Source organism: Scophthalmus maximus, chromosome 19 (genome assembly GCF_022379125.1).
Source record: "Scophthalmus maximus strain ysfricsl-2021 chromosome 19, ASM2237912v1, whole genome shotgun sequence".
In the NCBI taxonomy this organism is placed as follows: Eukaryota; Metazoa; Chordata; class Actinopteri; order Pleuronectiformes; family Scophthalmidae; genus Scophthalmus; species Scophthalmus maximus.
This window is the reverse complement of record NC_061533.1, coordinates 14,305,581-14,327,960: the sequence shown is the minus strand read 5'-3', so window position 1 is coordinate 14,327,960 and position 22,380 is coordinate 14,305,581. Positions and strand designations below refer to the sequence as shown.

The following is a 22,380-nucleotide window of genomic DNA, read 5'->3' as shown; positions in this document are numbered from 1 at the left end:
CCTCTGCCCTCTTTTGAATATTAAGGTGAAAACACCCTGTAGCCTTCAGATGAGCTCACTCACCTATGAACTATGATCACAACCAGCATATGACTCATTCAGGCTTTATTTTGCAGTGGAAAGAAAACATGCAACCTCTTGTACCAGAAGGTTTATCTTTTAGTTTGAGTTATTACACCACAGGGCATTGTTTTTTAACCTCTGTACGTGTGAGTGATTATATTGAATGGATTATTAATCCCCATCATATTAGATTTCATATGACAAGTGATATAATGAAGAAATCACAAAGAAGTCCGAAAATTACATCATGAACAGTTCAAAATGCATTTTACACTGTATTTCTGCATCCAAGGACTGTAGACGCGACCTGATCATACTGTGGAATTACATCACCATGACGATACTATAGTGTAAAAATGATGTAATGATTAATATAGTGTAGTAATGCATTACCTTTTCAACCAAGGAAATCTAAATCTAAGATTAACCAATTATTTGTCATCATATGATTTACATGTATAAAAACATTAGCACTGCCTGCATTAGGGTGTCTACAACTTGTGCGTGCGGAGGCTACTTATCATTCCTCCAATGCTTTTCACTCACTCAGGGTAACTCTGAATAGTCAGTATTCATTTGGAGACCAGATAATAGTCTGAGGTTTATTTCAAAAAGCATTTTTCCCAGAGAAATGTAACGGATAACAATCAATACAATCAAACACATGATAAAATCACTCAAAGACTGACATTAAAATGGCTCAATCACATTTGCACGATAAAATTCCCTTCACTTGAAAGAGAAATGTTTGGACCATAATAGCAGATAGTGGTGGTGTCTACCACCAGGCTAACCCTAACCCTAACCCCCCCAAAAACTTTTAAAAATCTCACTTCCTGCAGTAAATATATTGAGGCTGTGATCAAAGGAGGTAACTTGTTTCACTACAGGGCACTTTGCCCATAATTTGCTATGGTTTGACATTTAAAAGTTGTGGAAAGTCGTACCAATGAAAGCAATGCACTCTAGATTAATAATTTCATAAAAGCATAAAATTGTAACTCTCCTTTCTAACTCTAGAACTACTACTAACTACTAACTCTATATTTATCAGTCCCGTCACTTATACTTGCTGCCAAAATCCGACAGACGAGGGTACATCCCATGTGCTCCATAGGCAGGAGGGGGCTCAAAAGCTTGAGGTGCAGTTGGTGGCAGTGGTTGTGCGACGCCCCAGGCTGCTGGGTCTGGAGTCCCGAATGTTGCACTCGGGAATCCAGACGAAAAGCCAGCAGCAGCAGGTGGTGGTGCCACAGCAGGAACCTCAGTGACCGGCAAGATGACTATGGGAAATTTGATCTCTGGGTCTGAAGCATATTTGACATCCAGGTAGACCTGTGGAAAACACTGCCAATGTTATTTTGTTGGATTTTATTTGTTCCGCTTCCCAGCCCCACAGAAGTATCAATATATTAGAACAGTTCTTTCATTTGTTGTAAGGAGTGGGAGTACTTGGGTAAGTATTTGACAGTAGCATATTTTCCAAACATGCATCAACAAAATGTCCCAGTCAAAAGGATTTCCATGAGATTTTGTGGAAGGATGGAGCATGGGCCAAGAAGGAATGTGCTCTATTGAGAGTCAATCTAGTTACTCAGGTCTTACTTTATTGTCAATAAGATAGTCTTAGGCTTTTGTTTATATTGTTTTTTACTGAAATGATTCATGGAGAGTCTGGTGTCTTTGCTCAACAAGTTTTGTATATATTGACATATGAAAACCCAATGAACAGAGAGGGATGGATTCAAAAGCTTTCAGCAAAAACAATCAGCTGTAGGATTTTAGACAAAGGCCTTGTGTGTGTGTAATGCACTCATGGCCTTTAGATACTATGCTGCTGAGCATGTGTTCAAGAAGCAGGAAGATGTGAGACAATTGATAAAACAAGGAAAGCCAATATCCTTTCATTTTTCATTTTCATTTTCGCTGCTACATATTTCAGAGATAAGATGCTTGGTGCAAAAGTGAGCTCTCTCTATTCATCACCATATTCTCTGATAGATACTTTTTTTAGAGACATATTGTGCACAGTGACATGAGAACAAAGCACACGTATTCATCTTGCCAGTCTCCTGGTCGTATACTGTAGCTGCTTACCCTGAGTCTGTATTCGGCTTTGATGATGCTGCAGTTGGGGATGGAGGGCTCAAAATCATGGGGAATGGTGATCACCCTTGTGACCTTTTCGCTTGCAGAAGGAGGGATGGGGTCTCCCACCTCTTTAATGAGGTCTTTTGTATTCACTCTTCTCTTCCCGTTTGCAAAGAAGCTGTGCTTTTGGTACACACAGTACTTGGGCTTGATTTCACGAGAGGAGTTGTTCTGGATGTGGGCCAGAACCTTTAATCCTTCTCCTGGAAAAACAAAACAAAAAAAACATCATAATTACACTTGGCATTAAAGTGACAAGGGTCAATAGTATCATTATAATATTCTTACCTTGTAAGAAACCAGTTTTTTCAATATCTACGTCCATGGCTACTGTTCCTGATGTGAAAAACTTCATTTTCTTATCCTTAGAATCGTGCTGCGGAGTCTGAAAGAAGACCACATTGATTCATGCAATGCACTTAAAAACAACGGATAGAAAACACTAAACATTTCATCTTTTATTCTGGTGTCTCAAATGTCCCTATCCAGTGCATAGGCTTACATCAGTTCAACAGGTGTCATGTTAAAATAACCATTAGGAAATATCTGTTCCAGGTACACACAAAAAATTACCTCAGTTAATTTAATTTCAATATATGGCCAAGGAATGCAGGTGTTGAATGATGGAGTATGCTGTAATGTTTTTTAGAGTTTGTGTTTGCTGAATGTAAATAATTCTGGAGGGTTCAAAAACATTGCACGTTCTAAACAAGGGCTGGATCCCCTTCAGAATGACAGAAACAACGATTTAACTCAGCACATACCATGAGCCCAGGGTCGCCGATGAAGTCTGCTTTTGTAACAAAGTTGATCTTGGTCGAATCTTTCTTGGCAATCCTCATTGATCTGCTCAGCTTGGCTTCCAGCAAGTACACAATTTTACCAACAGAACCCTTAAAAGAGGACGGCATATCCCTACAGCACGAGAGCAGAAGGCCAGAAGAGGAACACAAGAAATGGATTGCAAGCAAACACATGAATATGCAGCAGATCTATTAAGTAATATCCCCGGTGGTTAATTATTTGAGCAAATATTCTTTTTTTTTAAAACTACAGTTCCAAAACATAAGTTTGATCAAGACATTTTCCACTGGTCGATGATACACAGCTTCAGCTTAGCACCAAAACATCCAATCAGCTCCCCCCTCTTTCACTTGTCAACTGCCTATATGAAATAAAATCGTGGATGTAAACTAACCTACTCAAACTCAACAGCAGCAGAACAGAGCACACAGTCGTGGCTCCCAAGCAACTGCTCCAGAGGGTCGGAGATCTGCTCCTCAAGGTGGAGGGGCTGTGACATCTCCCCAACCCAAGATGTCAACAGCCTGGGTATCATCCTGGACTCCACCCACTCACTCCGGTCAGATATCTAACTCATCACCAAATCTGCCTTCTCTCACCTCAAGGACATGTCCAGGCTCTGGCCTTCACTCTCTGACTCTGTGGCAGACACAGTCATTCATGGCCTCATCACATCCCGTTCGGACTACTGCAATGGTGTCCTGTTCGGGGTACCCAGCAAAGCCCTGGACAGGCTCCAGCATGTGCAGAACTCTCAGCTGCCAGGGTTCTCACTCACACCAGGCCCTGGCAGCGCATCACCCCCACCCTCACTCACCTTCACTGGCTCCTGGTCAAGCATCGCATCAAATACAAAATCCTCCTCCTCACCAATAAATTTCTCTATGCCCTTGCCCCCCAGTACCTACTGGACCTTCTCCATCCCTAAACCCTATCCTGGAATCGGCCCGCTCTCAATCCCTCACACACCATACTGCAGACTTTTGGGGACAGAGCCTTTTGCCTTGCAACCCCCACCCTCTAGAACTTGATCCCCTCAGAGATCCCAAACGCCCCCTCTTTTTTCAAAAAACTCCTAAAAACCCACCTGTTCAACAAGGCCTAAAATCTCTCATGACCTTTGTGTGTGTGTGTGTGTATGCGTGTGTGAGTGAGTGAAATGCAAAGCATCCTTGGCTGCCTTGAAAGGCGCTTTATACATGTTATTATTATTATTATGATGCAAAGATAATATGGAAGTGCCTTATTTTCAAGTGTGGAGAGGATAAGGTTTACCCTGCTCTATTTCATTATTGAACCACTTAGAAAATATATATTACTTACTGGTCAGGAACCTGAAAGGAAAATGGGTAGACATGGCAGCCTGGGGAGACAACACTGCTGTCTGAAAACGAAAAGAAAGATGTTCAGACATCTGTTTATTTTACTGCCCTTAAACTTTTACAAAGTGTGGACTGATCCTGTGGATGTACAGGAGTTTGGGGCTGGTGGTAGGATGCTTCTTAAAATGTCTTCAATAGCTAGACAGTAGAGAGTAAATGCAGACCTGTGGCACTTGACTGAAAATAATAATGGCACCTCAGCTCACTGAAGCTGTTAATATTGGCCAAATATAACATTTTTATATTACACTTGTTTGAAGATATTCTTGACTGAATTAAAACAACACCGGATATTTTTGTTTAATTAAAACAGTTAATCCACAGCAGAGCTCGAGAGACAACTGTGAAATACCTACATGTATCTCCATGCTGAGTTGTCAATAGTGTTTCGCTGTCATCGTCTGAAAAACAGAAGTTCACTGATTTAGCAAAAACAGAATTTGCTCTTTAAACTGGGGAAATATCACGATTAATGATTCAATTACCAATCTGCAAATACTTTCCGTGTATAATCTGATAACCAACAGTTGGTTTAAAATGTCAAAAAATAGATTTAGGTGCTGATTAGATTCCTGTCGATCAGCCAATTCAGTGAATACATTGACTTTGTTTGACACGTGTTCATTTTTTTGTTGTCCAAATTTCTGATAATATTTTGTTTTCAAGTAGCATGAACAAAAAATGTCTCCAAGTAGGGTTTGTTTAGTTTTGTTTCCTGTGTCCAGAGTGTTGCTATGTGTAATATATACGACATGGAAGAATTGAAAAAAAGAATATATGTGATTATCTGGACGGTTGCACAGTGGTTGCCCCACAGCATGAAGGTTCTTGGTTTGAATCCCGGTTCTAGAGTGTGTACTTCTGCGTCCTCACACAGTCCAAAGACGTGGTTATTTGGAAAATCAAGAATGAGTGAGCATGATTGTTTGTCCCTGTATGTTGGCCCTGTGACATCCCTGGCAACGTGTGGGCCCCGCCTCTCAACCAATGTCAGCCGGGATTGGCCAGCTGCTTTCTTACTACACTCTTTTGGCGACGGTCAAGTAAACATGCCGTTGATTTCGCAGAGACTTTTATTTTGAAAATCCCCTCGCGTCCACGCAAACTTCTCCAACGCCGATCGAATCCCGATTAAATGCAAACTGTGACGTCGCAGCGTCCCCCCCCCCCCCCCCCCCCCCCCCCCCGAGGGGAGAGGAACGCAGTTAATGAAAGCCAACGTACCTTTGACATCTTTGCCTCGGATGAAGTAGTGTTTGTGGCTGAAGTACTTGTCCTTGGAGTGGTACACGACGGTGGTCTGGCCGTGCCTCTCCGTCCACAAGACTTCCGCTTTGCCCTTAAACTTGATCAATAGGGAGTCTATCTGACACTCCTTGGCCACCTCCAGAGCGACCCGCCCGGCGACCAGGTCGCCAGAGACGAAGGTGTTCTTCTCGTTGACGGGGTCGTAGGTGACTTTGAGGCTCTTCACGGTGGTCGACATGGTGCGTGGTCGCCGGGTGAGGAGGACGGGAAGCGGCTCTGCTCCGCGGTGGGCGTGTCCCCATCCTGAAGAGGAGCCGCGTGGGACGGTTGGAAGGATTCTCGTCACACTCCGAGGTCAGGCTGCACACAGGTATGTCCATGTCGTCTGATCAAACGAGACGATTGGGTGTCGCACCTTTTGTACACCACATGAAGATGTGATGGAGCGTGGCAGAGTCAACGCTGATGTCTCAGCTTCAACTGAATTTAATGTGCAACACTCGCTGTCTTTCGGTGCAACTCCATTATCTGATGTGCATCCCTGTTTCACTGTATATATTCTGCCTACACTGTATGTATGAGTTCTACTTTTTTTCACATTTCCTTGTGTTTGTATGGCATGTTTACCTATTTATTACTTTTATTTACTGATGTTAATACATTTATTTTTACTACCACCTTTGCTGCTGCAACACTGCACATTTCCCCATAATGGAACTAAAACCCTATATTCTGGTCTGTGCACACACACACACACACACACACACACATACACACATGGCTGTCTAGAGCGGAAGGACAGTTTCCTTGCAGGGAAGCATTCACTTTGAAAAAGGGGAAGGGAGGAGGGGATAACGTGAACGCACCCCCAGGTCAGAATAACAACTTTTATTACTATTATTATTTACATTCCTGTCACACCTCCTCCCTTTTCTTTGCTCTTCGACGTTGTGCGAACATAGTAATGTGTTGTATAAATGCTCCAAACACATAAATACAACATATTTTTGTTCACAACTACCATGTTTTTCCACATTCTGACTCCAAAGCACATGAACACACCGAACTCGGAACAACGACTCCTTCACAAAGAAGCTCCTGCACAGTGTCCAGGTCACCAAACCCCCTGCAGAGAAAGCAGCCTCATACACAGACGTAGTAACAGGCACACTGAAGAGGGTCAACAAGGCCTGAATGCACTGGAACACAAAGTGAGTAATGTTATTTAACAAGCAAACGAAATGTCTCGGCTGCCTCGCTCACATGAAATCAGCTGACAGATAAACAGTCCCTTGGAAAAAAAGACTCACCTCTGCCCTCTTTTGAATATTAAGGTGAAGCCTCATACAGCCTTTAGATGAGCTCACTCACCTATGAACTATGATCACAACCAGCACGTGACCCATTCAGGCTTTATTTTCCAGTGGAAAGAAAACATGCAATCTCTTGTACCAGAAGCTTTATCTCTTAGTTTGAGTTATTACCCTACAGGGAATTGTTCTCACTTCTGTGCGTGTGAGTGGTTATATTGATCAGATAATTATTCCCCACCTTACTAGATCATATGATCAGTGATATAGTGAAGAAATCACAATGAAGTCAGAAAATGACATCATGAATAGTTCAAAAGGCCTTTTTTATGCTGTATTTCTGCATCCAAGGTCTCTAGACGCGACCTGAAGCCCACATAGATTGGAGTATAATTTATGATCATACTGTAGGAATGAACAAACTGATATGATGACTGAGATATGGAAGGAATGGAAAATACATTCATACATGAAGTTTTCGAAGCAATAGCTCATAAAACATCCGACTCCCTTTATTCTTGCTAATAGATTATCTTCAAATCTTTGACAGGCATCATTCTGGCCATTAGCCTGCATATATATATATATATAGATATCTACTTTTCATCATAACCAGTCAGGGAGGGGTACAGCCCATATGTGCTATAGGTCGGGGGAGGAGCAGAAGGTACCAAAGCTGTCGGGTTTTGTAAGAAGCTGGTTCCTCCTAGCATGTCTGAGTTGGCAAATCCCTCATATCCATAGGCGGGGTATGCAGGTGGCTGGTCTTCCTCAACAGGCCCCTGTAAAGCGGGCAGGATGATGATGGGGAACTTGATCTCAGGGTCTGAAGCATACTTAACATCCAGATAGACCTTTGGTGAAGAAATGGTCTGCGTTTGTCATACTGATCGCGGAGTCCTGTTGCTGTAAAGTCATGCATGAACATGTGTTGGAATGGGAGGTACTCACCCTGAGCCTGTACTCTGCTTTGATGATGTTGCAGTTTAAGATGGACGCACACGTGGTGGGAGGGATGGTGATGGTCCTGGTTACAGTCTGACCGGCAGAAGGTGGAATGGCGTCGCCCACTTCTTTCAGGATGTCTTTGGTTTGCACTCGTCTCTTCCCCTTTGCAAAGTAGCTGATCTTCTCATACAAACAGTACTTGGGCTTGATGTCTCGAGATGACTTGTTGTGAATGGAGGCCACAACCTTAATGCCTTCCCCTGGAAAAAAACAAACAACAACAGTAGCACTTATTGTCTTACTCATTGGTTTAACACCTACACAGAAGTGAGAACAATAATCTCATACTGCGTACAAAATGTGGCATTTTTAAGCCGCGCAAATCAATACTACAAACGTAATGAAAAAAGTCAGCTGTTTCCAGCTGCATTAGTTGTGGACACATGATAAATTGGAGTCACTGTGAGGATACATGTTGGGACAGAATGTGTCTTGTTCTCTTACTATAAAGCTGCTTTCCCACTTGCACTACCGTCCTGAGATTTTCCTCATCTTTGCCGAGGGACTGTATGTGAGAAAGAATGTACGCAAAACTTTTTCTGCCAGTCCCCCCCAAGTAAAATTTCCCAAAAATGCCAGAGTGAGTCCATGTGAGAATACAACTGGAAAATCTCCAGAAAATTCACAGCGAGCAAGTGGGCGCTCTACCTGGCCGACATTCCTCGCATAAATGTTTGGGACATTTCCCTGCTGGTGTGAATGCATCTGCTGACAAGCTCCTGTTGCGTTTTTCATATGTGAAGGGAAATGGAAATTGTCCGGATCCAATTTTGTGGACATTTTCCAGAGTTCATGTCTGAAAACATCTCCAGAGCTAAACTAGAAAACTAACTTTTTATATTGAAAACATATTTAAATGAAATACAAAATTTCAGTTCAGTAAGAATAACACATAAGCTGGTTCATGCAACTATTTGTTGAAGGGCTCCCTCTTTGGCCATAAGTAGAAATTGATAAACGCCAAGATGTAGCCTGACAGCAGAACAAGTGGAGAATGGTTTCACAGACTGACACATTGCTCATCTGTTATATAAAAATATCCATCTTGACTTTGTTGTAATTTGTTGTTTTAATAGCCAAACAAAGTAAAGCTATAGCTTAAGTTTACTGGATTCAGTTAAGGTTTGTTTTAATACTTTAATACTAAAAAACAATTATTATGATGAATGTGCTTATCATTAGACCATAAGAAAGTTCCATGACAAAAAGGGACTTTGAACTACAGATAGTTCAGCTGTTAGTTTTTTTCTTTTTACTACAGCCCATTGATAACATACTCTGCATGAATGAGTGAGTGTATGATTTAATACCTTGGCGGAAGCCTGTGTGCGCAATATTTGCATCCATCCCTACTGTTCCTGAAGTAAAGAGTCTCATCTTCTTATCAATGACACTGTGCTGTGGAGTCTGACAGAAACGACAAATTAATTGGAGATGGTGTTAAAACATCCCATTACTGCGGCAGAGTCTGTTTAAAAGCGAACACCTTGGAAATGCATTCATGAGCCAGTCTATGTGTTTTGAGTTGGGTACCATCAGCGATGGATCACTGTTTCCTCTGTGGAGGAGGGTGAACTGCTCCTTGGCTTTGCAGTCTAATCTCATGGGCCTGCTGAGGTTCGCCTCCAGCGAGTAGCGGATCTTTCCGCACGAGCCTTTGAAGGAAGATGGAAGCTCCCTGCAACACATTACAACATGTTTTGCAAATCACCAAAGACAAGTAACAGTGATACTTTTAAATCATATTATGTTTCTTCCATAATAATTGTTGATTAGGGTTCTTTTTTTTTTTTTTAAAGATAACTCACTGTGCTGGAATCTGAAAGGTGAATGGGTAGACATGGCAGCCTTTGCCAATATTATTGCCTGAAAACAATAAAGCTATTTAACATGAGTATTGTTTCTGACATTAAATGGTAAAAGTGTATGTGATAATTGCCCTGAAGAATCAGAATGACATACTGTATACGTGGGAGAAAGTTTAAGAACAGCTGTTCTTCTTACAACTATTTCTCTATTAGTGAGAATTTGTCAAAACACAAACATCTCGTTAAACTTGAATCAGTCAGGGATTTTTCTAAATCCTGCTCTGTCCATATTTGTTTGAATGCAGATGGTGTTTTTAGTTAAACATCTGATACAGATGTAAAATTCACCACAAAGGATACCATACTGTGCATCTTTTTAATGTGCAAATACTAAATATCCGATCAAAATGTATTTCATTCATTACAATTGTATACCTAAAATGAGATGGTGTAAGAGAGATGAAATTGAAAGGTACGGAAAAGGAGATGCAAATGTACTTTTAGGAGTGATATTTAAAACAAAAGATGAAATCAACCCAGTACAGCTTTCCAAACAGTGCCACATTAATAACGCATAAATAAAACAAATCTGATTACAGCAGGTTACTTCTAAACTGAATGAGATAAGAAGTGCACTTACCCTGGCCCTCTGGAATGACAAACTGCTTGATGCTGAAGTACTTCTCTTTGTTATGGTACGTTACAGCAGTTTTTCCATAGTTTTCCGTCCATTTCACTTCCGCTTTTCCCTTCAGCTTTACACAGATTGCATCTATTTTGCAGTCGCCTGACAGATCTAGAGTAATCTGTCCTGTGATGCGGTCTCCACTGGTGAAAATGTTGCTCTTGTTTATGGGATTATATCCCACTGAAAAATTCTTGACACTGTTTGCCATGCTATTTAAAGTGTGACTACTAACCTGAGCATCAAGTACAAGGACATTGCCCAGTGAGAGAGTGAAGAAAGAGGTTTTATATGCTCCGAGGTGTGTCTCTGCATGAAGATAAACACTTGTGTTAATAATTACACAACAGCACAGTACATTTTGCTTATTGGCTTAAGACTGGTATATGTTAAACAAAATAAAATACTGGCTGTAAGAAAATAAAATGTTGCTTCAAGGAAAGAAAATTGGTTTAAATAGAGTATCATATGTAAACATTATGTATCTTGTATAGATCAACACAGTGGCTAAGCTGTATTGATTTATTGTTGTTTTAAGCGCAGACGGCAGCATATGCTACTACAAGCTACTGCTGGTTCCCTTGGGTGTGCACATGTGCACACATGTAAAAGGTGTAGAGCGAGGCTCTAGACGTGTTGCTGAAAAAAAGGAATGCAGGTAGGTGCACCGGTACACCTGGTTTGTGTCTAAAGGGGTCAGGGTAAGCAGGCTTGAGAGTTCTGACATGAACTGACATGAAAATTGGGTCTGGACGTTTTCCGGAGTTTGCCCTCGACATATGAAGAACCGGCAGGAGAGTGTCCGACGTGTTCCCAACAACAGGGGTGGTGGGGTGGGGCCTGGGTAGAGTGCCCTCTTGAGATTTTACTGCAGTATTCTCACATGGGCTCACTCGGGACAATTTCCGGAGATTTTACAAGGGGGCTGGCAGGAAAAGTAACAAAAAATGTTCTGCGCAACATTTGCATTCTTTCCTTCTGCACGAAAGTTCAGGAAAATGTCCAAACTTCAGTGCATGTCGGAGAGCAGCTTACAAAATATATTTATTTTAACAGAAATATGTGTAGGAATCCCTGACTATCGGTAAATATTATTCTTATGTTTATAATGCTGTATTTTTACAAAGCACTCCACAACAAAGTTCTTCATAGTTACAAAAAAGTTACAAACAAGCCCTACATGCTTGCCAGCTGTAGGGCTGTCGAGGTATTCATTTGCTCTAGATAAGAGCTAAATCCCAATACTGTCAATTAGTTTCAACAAACACATTTTCACAACACGGCAGCATTGAAGGAGGCAGCGTGAGATGCCGTGAACCCACAGTGAAATAAAAGCCTGTAAAGGGGAAAGATGAACAGAGCTGCTCTCGGCGACAATCAGCCATTAAGACAGCCAAACATCAGAAGTTAGTGAATATCAACGCACTGGCTCGATCAGAGTGAGTTCTGGCTGAATAAGTAAGAGGAGACAGCTTTCCTCCAGGAAATGAAGCTGATGGTTTTTTTGGTTTTTTTTCACAACAATACATAATTAGGCTAAAAAGATTAAAACTTTGTTTTCACAGGAGTTTTCTCCGCTGGAGGAAGCAAAAAGTAATTTGGTGCATGGTATTGGATCGGTTCAGCCGAGCATTTAGCTTTTTACACTGTGGGTCTTCGTCATCATCATCATCATCATCATCATCATCATCATTTAGATCACGCCTGCCCTTACTGTTCCCAAACTTTTAATTTAGTCAGGTTATAGAGTAAAATACTTCTCTACACAGTTTGGATACAAAACAGTATGCATGTGGCAGTAGTTTATCAGTTAAAATACTTAATGGATGTTGAGATGAACCATTAACAATAGATTCCAAATAAACATTAATTCAGCTTATTGGTTAAGTGGTAATAACATTCAAACTGTAACGTGTTTTCCCTCCGTCAACTCAGTTCAGCAGAAACTGAAAAAAATGACCTGTAAATATTTACAATGATAACATTACAGTACAAAGAAAGCACACACACACACACAATCTTGTCTGACGGTTTTGAACACATGGGTGTAGTTTAAAATAATAATATATAAATCACATGACTGAAAATTCTAACATTTCACCGGAAATATAGAGTATCAAAAGTTGACCAAATGAAAAAATGGACGAACCATGTTTAAGTAAAACGTTAATTGGAATTGGAGAACACAAAACATCAAATGGTACATAATAGATGTACTTGAAGAGTAGAATTAGCAACCGGAGTTTGACAAAATGAGCAGAAAAACATTGTTACATACGCAATGAAGAATAGTAAAAAAAAAATGTAAAAGTTGTCTTTCAAAACAAAGCTGTAAACATGGAAAGCTTAGTGGCAAAGCTCATCCCAGGTGTAGTGAGCCTGATACTAGAGCCCAACCGATATGGATGTTTTGGGGCCGTTGCGAATATCGCCATTAGGGAGTACAAGACCCCTGATACATCGGCCGATTTTATATATGTATAAATATATATATTTTTTAAAATCTGTCAATGATTCCTAGGATGTCGTTATCAAACCTTTATGACAGAAATGTAATTGAGGCTTGATATTTTAGTTTAACCATAAACATGATCATAAATAACTATAAATTGAAATACAATTACAAACACAACCAAATAAAAAGAATTTGAATTAGGAAATTAAACATTTATTTTACCTAAAATGTATACATAAATATATGTACTCGACCACGGATAAGCGGTTGAAGATGAGATGAGATGAGAGTATACATAAATGCACATTTAAAGGCTCATATCAGTCGGCCGATTATATTGGTCGGGCTTTTAACATATCGGCTGATACCGATATGTCTGTGAAAGGCTAATATCGGTCGGGCTCAAACAAAAACCCTGAGAAATACTGTAAGGCTCTCCCTGTAACAAGTCAGAGTGAGAAATAACATTTCTTTGGATACAAGATCTTCACATATGCACTCACGAATAAAGTGGGGGGTGAGTGTGTACAGGGGTATCACACAGGATGATGGGAAACAGAACTGTGAGGTCAAAGGCAGCGCAGACGCATAGACTCACCTGTAGGAGACACAAGAAAACAGTTAATCCAAATTTGCTTCCAGAGAAGTTGTGCGAATCTCAACGCCTGTAGTCAAACTGCATCACAAACAACCTAATCATGTGTTTCAGCATCAGTCTTTCGTTTGTACCAACCTCAACCAAATACTCAACGACCAGGATGCTGCAGTTAGAGATGGTGTGTGGCGCAGATGAGGGGATAGTGATCATCATCTCAGTGTGCACCTCAGAGGTGTGATCGCCGATGGGCTGTCCAGTCATTGACGCCAAGCTCTTGACAATCATATTCTTGTTGACCTTGTTGTGGGTGTAGTAAATCTGCTTCTGTACCAGCCTCACCTTTGGAGTCACTGTTCGAGATGACCGGTTACTGAACTCACAGATTATTCTCACAGTTTCACCTGGGGGGGAAAACAACAGACATGATAGATGGATATGGTTCTTTTAATCATGTCATGCTTTACATATTTAGTCAGACGGATGGATGGATGGAGTACCAGGAACGAAGGCTTTCTTCTCTACACTGACAGTCATCGTGATAGGAGGTGAGGCACACCACAGGCAGCAGAGTGTCATTTGGTTGGAGCCCGAGAGAGGAGCCTGCAAAAAAAAGAACAAACAAAAACACCACCATTCGTTTAAAATGTTGCCGCTTTGAGTACCACTTCCATGTCTTTTGCGCATTGCATTGTGGGACAATTGTAAACATTGTTAACACAGTCAAAAATCCACCATTTTTACCTCCATCACTGAGGTCATGTTTTCACCACTGTCCATGTGTCTGTTTGTTTGTATTCATGTTAGCAGGCTTATGCAAGAACTGCTAGACACATTTCCAATAAACAAAAAGTGCAGTTTTGGACAAAGGGGCTGATTATCAAAGTGGCAGCCTGCCCGTGATGTCACCCATTGGTTTGTTAGCTATGGGTAACATTTGGTATGGGCCAAAAGTAAGAAGTAACCATATTTGGGGGACGGGGGGGGGGGGGGGGGGGACGGCCTGACTGACAGTCTGTCCACTGCATGTCCACCTGTGACCTGCACCCATTGGACAGTACTAGCTATTAATCAGACCAAGGGAAACTTTTAGTCGCCTTTCACAGATTTCTGGTTTCTATGGTCACACTCTGGACTGGAGCCCTGCATTGTTTATATTAGGGGCTCCACCATTACTTATCAATGCTATATCATGTCTGATTTGAAAAGGTGCATTCAAAAATATACACACTCCAAAATGAGAGTAGGAAGAACACAGGGGGTTAATAGTAACTGGTCATGGATCACTTACCTGCAGCTCTGGCTGGTTGGTATCAATGTGGTTCACGAAGTTCAACTCCGTCACAAAGTCCTTGGACAGGTGCCAGGGTCTGCTGATGCACACCGTTATGTTGTACACTGTTTCACCGTGAACCCCGTGGAAGGTGGATGGGAAATTTCTGCATTGATGTCAAAACAAACGTGTCAAAAATCCCTCCCCCAGGAAAGGAAAAAAAACCAACAACACATGTCAAGCTCTGGGGGAACCACATGCACACAACATGTCACGTGGGAGGAAACAATGTTGATGCAACTTTGATTTTGCATCTAAATAAAGATCAAGAGTTCATGACAGTCCGTGAACATCTGTTTGTCTTAGATTGACTCAACAACAGACACAGGAATGGAGGAAGATCCCACAAACCCCTGGGGTAGCTGACATGTAAACGGATACAGATGCGTGCCAGGCCGGAATTTCGTCGCCTCGCCGCACACTGCCAGGGAGAGACAAGAAGTTACTGACCAATGACCGGTCGTTAAACGCTCACGTGGACACACGCTGCATCCCAACCGCCCCCGGTGCCTGGCTTGCAGTACCTCTGTGTTCATGCAGGATGGCGCTTCGGAAGTTGAAGAAGTCCAGTGTGGCGGAGAAGTGTCTTCGCCCTCTCCTCCTCTTCCTCCCTCCGCTCCCTTGGGTCGACCAGTGGACGTGGGCTCTCCCCTTCAGCTCCATCGATATCGACGCGATCTTCGTCTCCTTCGTTAGCTCGAAGGAGATGTGTCCCGTTACCAGGTCGCCGCTGGAGAAAGTGCTCCGCTCATTCACGGCGTTGAAGTTGATCTTGAAATTCTTGAAGGTCTGCTCGAACATCTTTGCAACCCGAGTTAAGGTTTAAAAAAAAGAAGAAAGAAATAAAGTTTCCCTGCAGTCGGACAATCCGAGTAAATGCATGGGTAGCAAAACGACAAGGCACTGCAGCTGGGGCAACAACATACAGCCGATTCCACTGACTGCGCATGCGCACGCCAGGCGGACCAGCCCCGGTTTAAGGCGGAGCCACATGGATGTAGACAGACTCTGGGCGTGGACATGTGTTGTCTGACAGAACCCCTGAGACCCCTGAACCCTCGCACACTTAAGTGACGTCACCTTGTAAGTGATTTGCTGGGAGAGTCTGCTAGGGCCTGGAATGGTTTAAATAGGAGTGGGACCGCACCTTACCTTCACCATGGACGAACTGGCATGCTGACTATGACTAAGGACTTTTGTTTTAATGTGGTTTTATGTCTAGCAACATTTTTTCACCTACAAGAATCGATGCCAAAAATCTTCCCCTAAGTTTATTATTTTCTTAAATTAATTTAAGTTGTACTATACAGCTGTTTTCTGACATGAACTGACATGAAAATTGTGTCTGGACATTTTCTGGAGTTTGCCTTTCACGTGTGCAGAAGACAGCGATTGGGTCAAATCGACTTCTGTACCAGCCCCATCTTTGGAGTCACTGTTCGAGACGAGGAGTTACTGAACTCACAGATTATTTTCCCAATTTCACCTGGGGGGGGGGGGATAACAGACATGGTTATATGGTTATTTCAATCATCTCATGCTTTACATATTTAGTCAGGCGGACGGACAGATGTATGGATGGGTGGATGGATGGATGGATGGATGGAGTGCCAGGAACAAAGGCTTCCTCCCCTTTCCACTGACTGCAATGGTGATAGGAGGTGAGGCATACCACAGGCAGCACAGTGGCATTTGATTGGAGCCTGAGAGAGGAGCCTGCAAACAACACATTTTGTTTTAATTTGCGGCATTGAGTACCATTCCAAATTTTTTTTACAATTTGCAATTCTAATACAATAGTTAACATTGTTAACACAGTGGAAAATCCAGCATTTTTTACGGCTACATGAAGGTTTTTTTGTTTCTTTGTTTCTTTGTCAGCAGGATTATGCAAGCACATTACAGAACAGATTTCCGCAACATGAAGTGTGCAGATTTGGACAAAGGGGCAGAATAGCCAAGATGCAACCCATCTTGATGTCACCCATTGTTTTGTGAGCTGCTGTTTTGAAGCCTTGAGTTTAGTATTTTGACCAACGCCATGTAGATTTTTTTGATACCACAAATAACCATATCTGGATAAATGGGGGGAGGGGCCAGATTGAGAGCTCTTCCACTGCACATCCATCTGTGAGACTGCATTGGACGATATAGCTGTCAATCAGGCTGTATCCATGTCCCAATGTATACCGTGATTTATTGTCTATTTGATTCAAAATGGGACCATCATTTACAAAATGAACATCTTGCTGTATTGAAGAAGACTATAAAGTAGAGGTTGAGACCATAAACTCCTCAAGAAAATGTTTTATAATGTTAATGATGTGATTTGAATCACTCATCATTGCCTTTCAAATACATTTGTCTTTCTTATTTCACATATTATTTTGTTCCTTTCAAGTGCCTATATTACCCAAAATGCAACTTGAGTCTATGGTTTTCACTACTGTCCATGTGTTTGTTGTTTGTTAGATGGTTGGGTTGTTGGGAATAATATGCGAATGATGATGAAAAATCTGGCATATTAAGGGGACTAATATCTAGAGTGTGCAATTTGCTGCAGCTTGATTGAATTTGAGGGGACTGTTGGGACTTGGCGGAGATATGCGTGCCATTTTTGTTTCCATTGGTGGGTATGGAGAGAACACATGTTTGACGATATCCATTACCGACTTAAAGCAATGACTCACATTTTATGACCTTTATCATTTCAGTTTTTTGTTCATTTTGACAGGTCAAAGCAGGCACTGTATGTGCAGCAGACTGGGGGGGCGTATGGCATGCAGGAGGACCATCCTTGATTTCAGGCAGAGCCACAGGCTGCAATGCAATGATTCCTTATGTTGTGTCTGACTCACTGAAGCAACAACTCAAAGACTTATGTTCAAAGGATATTACTGCAACTACTGACATTACAACACTTCTGTGTATCCAGTGTTGCTTCATTCAACTCAGTGAAGAGGTTTCACCCAAGTTGCTTTGTCTACTTTGGATGTGTGTATATGTCCTGTGGTGAGGCATGACAACAGACTATCAATTGCTTGCTTGGCAGAAATTAATTTTGAGTGTCATTCCCCCAAATTACAAAAAAATGTTTACCTACAGTTACATCTAGAAATATCTGTGCTTTTTGTAGTTTTGCTGTATTTGCCCAAGTTTTAAAATATCCATCTCCGACATGTCTGCATCCTTCACAATACAGTGGAGATTAATGTAATTTCATCCTCAATGGCAGTATTTCCGATTGACACTACCACGTTACAGTTACTATGGATGAGAAACATGTTAAAATAATAAAGCGTATTGGTAAGCTTTGGCTTCCAAAAATATTTAGGCCTAATATAAGATTTAATTGCATATATCTGTGGATTACACAGATTCAACATAAATAAACCAATAAACCGAAATGTGATTCCCCAAAAAGTGCCTTTATCTATTTTGTAATACATTGGACAGTTTTTTTCGAATTTGAAACAAGTTGGATTTATTGATTTTAGGATATTGAAAACATGTATTAGGTTTATTAAACCTATTTTAAAAATTCAGTCTTAATTTGTCATTTATGTTTGACTTCACATTAACATACTTCACATGTTAATGTTTTGGGGCCGTTGCCAATATCGCCATTAGGGAGTACAAGACCCCTGATACATCGGCCGATTTTATATATGTATAAGTATATATATTTTTTAAAATCTGTCAATGATTCCTAGGATGTCGTTATCAAACCTTTATGACAGAAATGTAATTGAGGCTTGATATTTTAGTTTAACCATAAACATGATCATAAATAACTATAAATTGAAATACAATTACAAACACAACCAAATAAAAAGAATTTGAATTAGGAAATTAAACATTTATTTTACCTAAAATGTATACATAAATGCACATTTAAAGGCTCATATCAGTCGGCCGATTATATTGGTCCGGCTTTTAACATATCGGCTGATACCGATATGTCTGTGAAAGGCTAATATCGGTCGGGCTCAAACAAAAACCCTGAGAAATACTGTAAGGCTCTCCCGGTAACAAGTCAGAGTGAGAAATAACATTTCTTTGGATACAAGATCTTCACATATGCACTCATGAATAAAGTGGGGGGTGAGTGTGTACAGGGGTATCACACAGGATGATGGGAAACAGAACTGTGAGGTCAGAGGCAGCGCAGACGCATAGACTCACCTGTAGGAGAAACAAGAAAACAGTTAATCTACATTAACATGTGAAGTTTGTTAACATGTGATACTCTCGCCCTTGTCTTGTCAGCTGGGATTGGCTCCAGCCCCCCCATGACCCTTGATGGATTAAGCAGTATAGCTGGAGGATGGATGGATGGATGACTTGTCTAACCACTAGATGGCATCAAATGCTTAGTTGTGATGCTCACAGTGCCCTGTGCAGTATAAACCAGGACTAAATTTACTGCCAGCATAAGTTGTTATACAAAATCAAATGTCATATTCCACCCTTACATAAATCAATCAATTCAGAATAAGCTGCACAGTGGTATTTTAAACACAAAGCTGTGTTATGCGTCGATAACAATTGTTTTAACTGCCAATTAGTTCTCGGTGACCCAATGTGGCCATAAAATGCAGATAACAACCTGTTAAAACTGACAGCACATGTCGTAGAAAGACTTGTGCTGTCAGTGAACTTGACCACAGATCTTTTTCATTCCTGTTGGGTTTGAGAAGGGAATTCAGCAGCCTGTAGTCTCCTCTGACGTATGAGCTTTTCTCTTGAGTGTCGTGAGGTGCAACACTAAGTACAAATGACTCATCAGAGATTATGTCTTGGCTCTTGCACGTTTGGGGAATCCATGCATTGCTTGCTATTATACAAGACTCGCCAATCGGCGCCAGGACGGGATTTTGGATATCACTTAACAGTTGACGATATTCACGTTATAATCTTGATGTACATTAATGCCTCCACTTGAGCTGAAAAGAAGAAAATCTCTTTCATCAACAAACTTTTAATAATCTCTTTTATTAAAACTAAGTGTCCATTAACGGCCCAAAGACTTTACATTCAGGAATATAACAGTGGGAAGAATTTATTGTTTTAATGGCACCGGAGCCCTAAATACCAACACGTGCAAAGTGGCATTCACAGGAAATCACTATCCCAGCTGTTATACATCAGGAAGACTCTGATGTTGTTAGAGTAAGTTTAGCTAAGTTTAGCCGTTGGATGAGCTGACCTATTCCTTCTCTAGCCTGCATTCACTGTTATACTGTACACCATGTGGAAATGTGGAAGATTGTATGTAAATAAAAGCACTAACACAAACTTTCTGTGTGTGTGTGTGTGTGTGTGTGTGTGTGTGTGTGTGTGTGTGTGTGTGTGTGTTTCTGGGTGAATGCACACGCACACATGACCATTTGTAATAGGCTTTGACTTTAGCTGTCTCTGATAAGGGCACCTATCAGGTTTAGTTGAACTCCCGGTGACTTGACTTTGCCCGCCAACTTGATAAATTGACCACGAACAGTAAAAATGTTGCACACACACAAACACACACACACTCACACACACACACACACGCACACGCACACGCACACCAATCTTTCAGCCATCTCTTTTCTTACATTATTAATTGGACCATCCACACAGCAGGAGTTGGTATGGTGATCGAACTGTGTCCAGGTGGAGTAACATCTAGATGACAGCTTTATTTTTGTTTCTCCTAGCTCTCATTTCTTTTCTCTTTAAGTTGTGTGACTTCATCCTAAGTACACCTTCACAGATTTGGAAACATGACATTTTCCTCTCTGAATCTCCATCACAGTCCTCATCAGCTCACCATGAGGCAGCTGGTGTTTGCAAGATGTTTCCTTCATCACCAACATTTTTTGAAAACCTGTCCGTTTTTCATGCGAGCTCAGACAGAGTAATTACTTGGATTACTCTGGTTTCCTGGCGTGACTTCACCGCTCGGATCACGCCTCAAACTTTTTTTTACTGATTTTTATTTTGACAACTTCGCCACATCACAACCCTATTGTTTGTTGTACAGGAGTGGAGTTGACAGTGGCAGATAGTCAGATCTAAATCCAAAGTGAAGTAAAAGAACCCAGAGGACCAGCTGCGTTATTGATCTGTAGTTTCTACACACCGCCGCTCTCCTCTAGTTAATCCGCAGGGTCAGCTTTACTGACATTGAGGAGCTCCTTTGGCAGTCAGCGCTGCTGCCATTTGCAATTTAGATGGAGGGAAAGGAGACCAGGAGGTGGTGTGGGAGACTCAAAACAAGGGAGGGAAGTGAAAGGAGGCTGCAAGGAGAGACAGTGAAAGATGATGGATAAAAGGAAAAGGTAGATAGCAGGAGGATGGTGCTGCGCAGGAAAATGGTTCTGGAAAGGGCAAAAGAAAAAATAGAAGAGAAGAGAAAATAGAGAAGGTGGAATTGAATGACAGTGAGAATTTTAACAAGATGTCAGACTCTCTTGGTTTAGTTGTATTAAGTCTCACAAATTAAATACCATTCTAAAGCTTTTTTCTTATTTTATTAAATTTAATGAAATAGGTCAACATTTTCTTCAACATGTACTTATTTGCTTTCCTGCAGACAATTTGATGATACCACTCCCATACTGTATTTTTGCAGCAGCTGTTATCTCAACTTCGCATGACTGGAAACTGAAAAACGAAATCAAAAGTACAAAAATCAAAGCGTAAAAAAAACATGCTGTGTTTTTATGGGGGGAGTTATGTGCTGCACAATTTCTTGGCAGGGCGCACGACAACAAATTGTTTTTACAACAAACAGCAAACAAGATATGGCAGGGAACTTTACACTCAAAAACGAATTTGTTGGATTTAAATAATGCAGATATGTCAACAATTTCCACGAAACTGAGCTGAGTTAGATATAATTTAATAATATTATTAAGATGGATATAACTGACTTATTTTCAACCAACATGACTGTATTAGGCAATTCAAACATTGTATGGTTAAGTGAATAGGTTTAATGAATAGGTCAGTGTTCAGCTAACTAAACTGACCAACATGAATTCAACAAAATGTTGTTTCTTCTGCTTTACTAAACTGTGTAAATTAATGCCAACATAAAAAAATTTAATCATGTTGACTTAAGTCACTTAAATAAATGTAAACTACCTGTTGGACCTTGGTTACCCAACTGTATTTAATAAGACCATTTGAAATATACCTTGTAATTCCAACATAACTGACTTCCATAAGTGCAACGACCACTAGATTTTGTTTTACAAAAATAAAAATCCCACTACTTTGGTTCTGTGAAAAAAAATATTTTATACCAATGAAATACTGTGTGTACACAAATATCCGATTCAATCAGACAGGACATCAAAACAGTTTACAATGCCAACTCCCTTGTACAAAGACCAGGTAAACTCAAAGTGAGCCCATGTGTGTGTAAACAGCAGCTCATTCTCCGGTGTATCCACGGAGTTGAATGGGGCGTCTGGTTGACGTTTATACCATGCATCAGCACTAACAGACCATCAGAGACACCAAAATTATCAAACAAATTCAAACAACGG

General features: G+C 41.0%; 2 protein-coding genes across 5 annotated transcripts; both read right to left on the bottom strand.

The window, feature by feature from the left end:
- Positions 1-651: 651 nt before the first annotated feature.
- Positions 652-6,353, bottom strand: LOC118313510 (arrestin domain-containing protein 3-like). The gene is made up of 7 exons (XM_035639007.2): positions 5,625-6,353; positions 4,757-4,801; positions 4,342-4,402; positions 2,979-3,129; positions 2,503-2,599; positions 2,161-2,417; positions 652-1,398 (listed from the first exon to the last, which is right to left on the bottom strand). Exons 1-7 carry the CDS (start codon positions 5,884-5,886, stop codon positions 1,123-1,125), a joined length of 1,149 nt encoding a protein of 382 aa, XP_035494900.1. The 5' UTR covers positions 5,887-6,353; the 3' UTR covers positions 652-1,122.
- Positions 6,354-6,500: 147 nt separating this feature from the next.
- LOC118313506 lies at positions 6,501-15,786 on the bottom strand. Of its 4 annotated transcripts, none has more exons than XM_035639000.2 (12): positions 15,367-15,786; positions 15,194-15,287; positions 14,801-14,948; positions 14,010-14,112; positions 13,648-13,913; positions 10,695-10,768; positions 10,415-10,602; positions 9,775-9,832; positions 9,500-9,644; positions 9,277-9,373; positions 7,910-8,166; positions 6,501-7,812 (listed from the first exon to the last, which is right to left on the bottom strand). In XM_035639000.2, exons 1-12 carry the CDS (start codon positions 15,641-15,643, stop codon positions 7,555-7,557), a joined length of 1,965 nt encoding a protein of 654 aa, XP_035494893.2. In that variant the 5' UTR covers positions 15,644-15,786; the 3' UTR covers positions 6,501-7,554. The 4 variants fall into 4 exon arrangements, with proteins under 4 accessions (XP_035494893.2, XP_035494896.2, XP_035494894.2 ...); XM_035639003.2 differs by having other exon boundaries at positions 6,501-7,740; XM_035639001.2 differs by having other exon boundaries at positions 15,194-15,263.
- Positions 15,787-22,380: the final 6,594 nt, after the last annotated feature.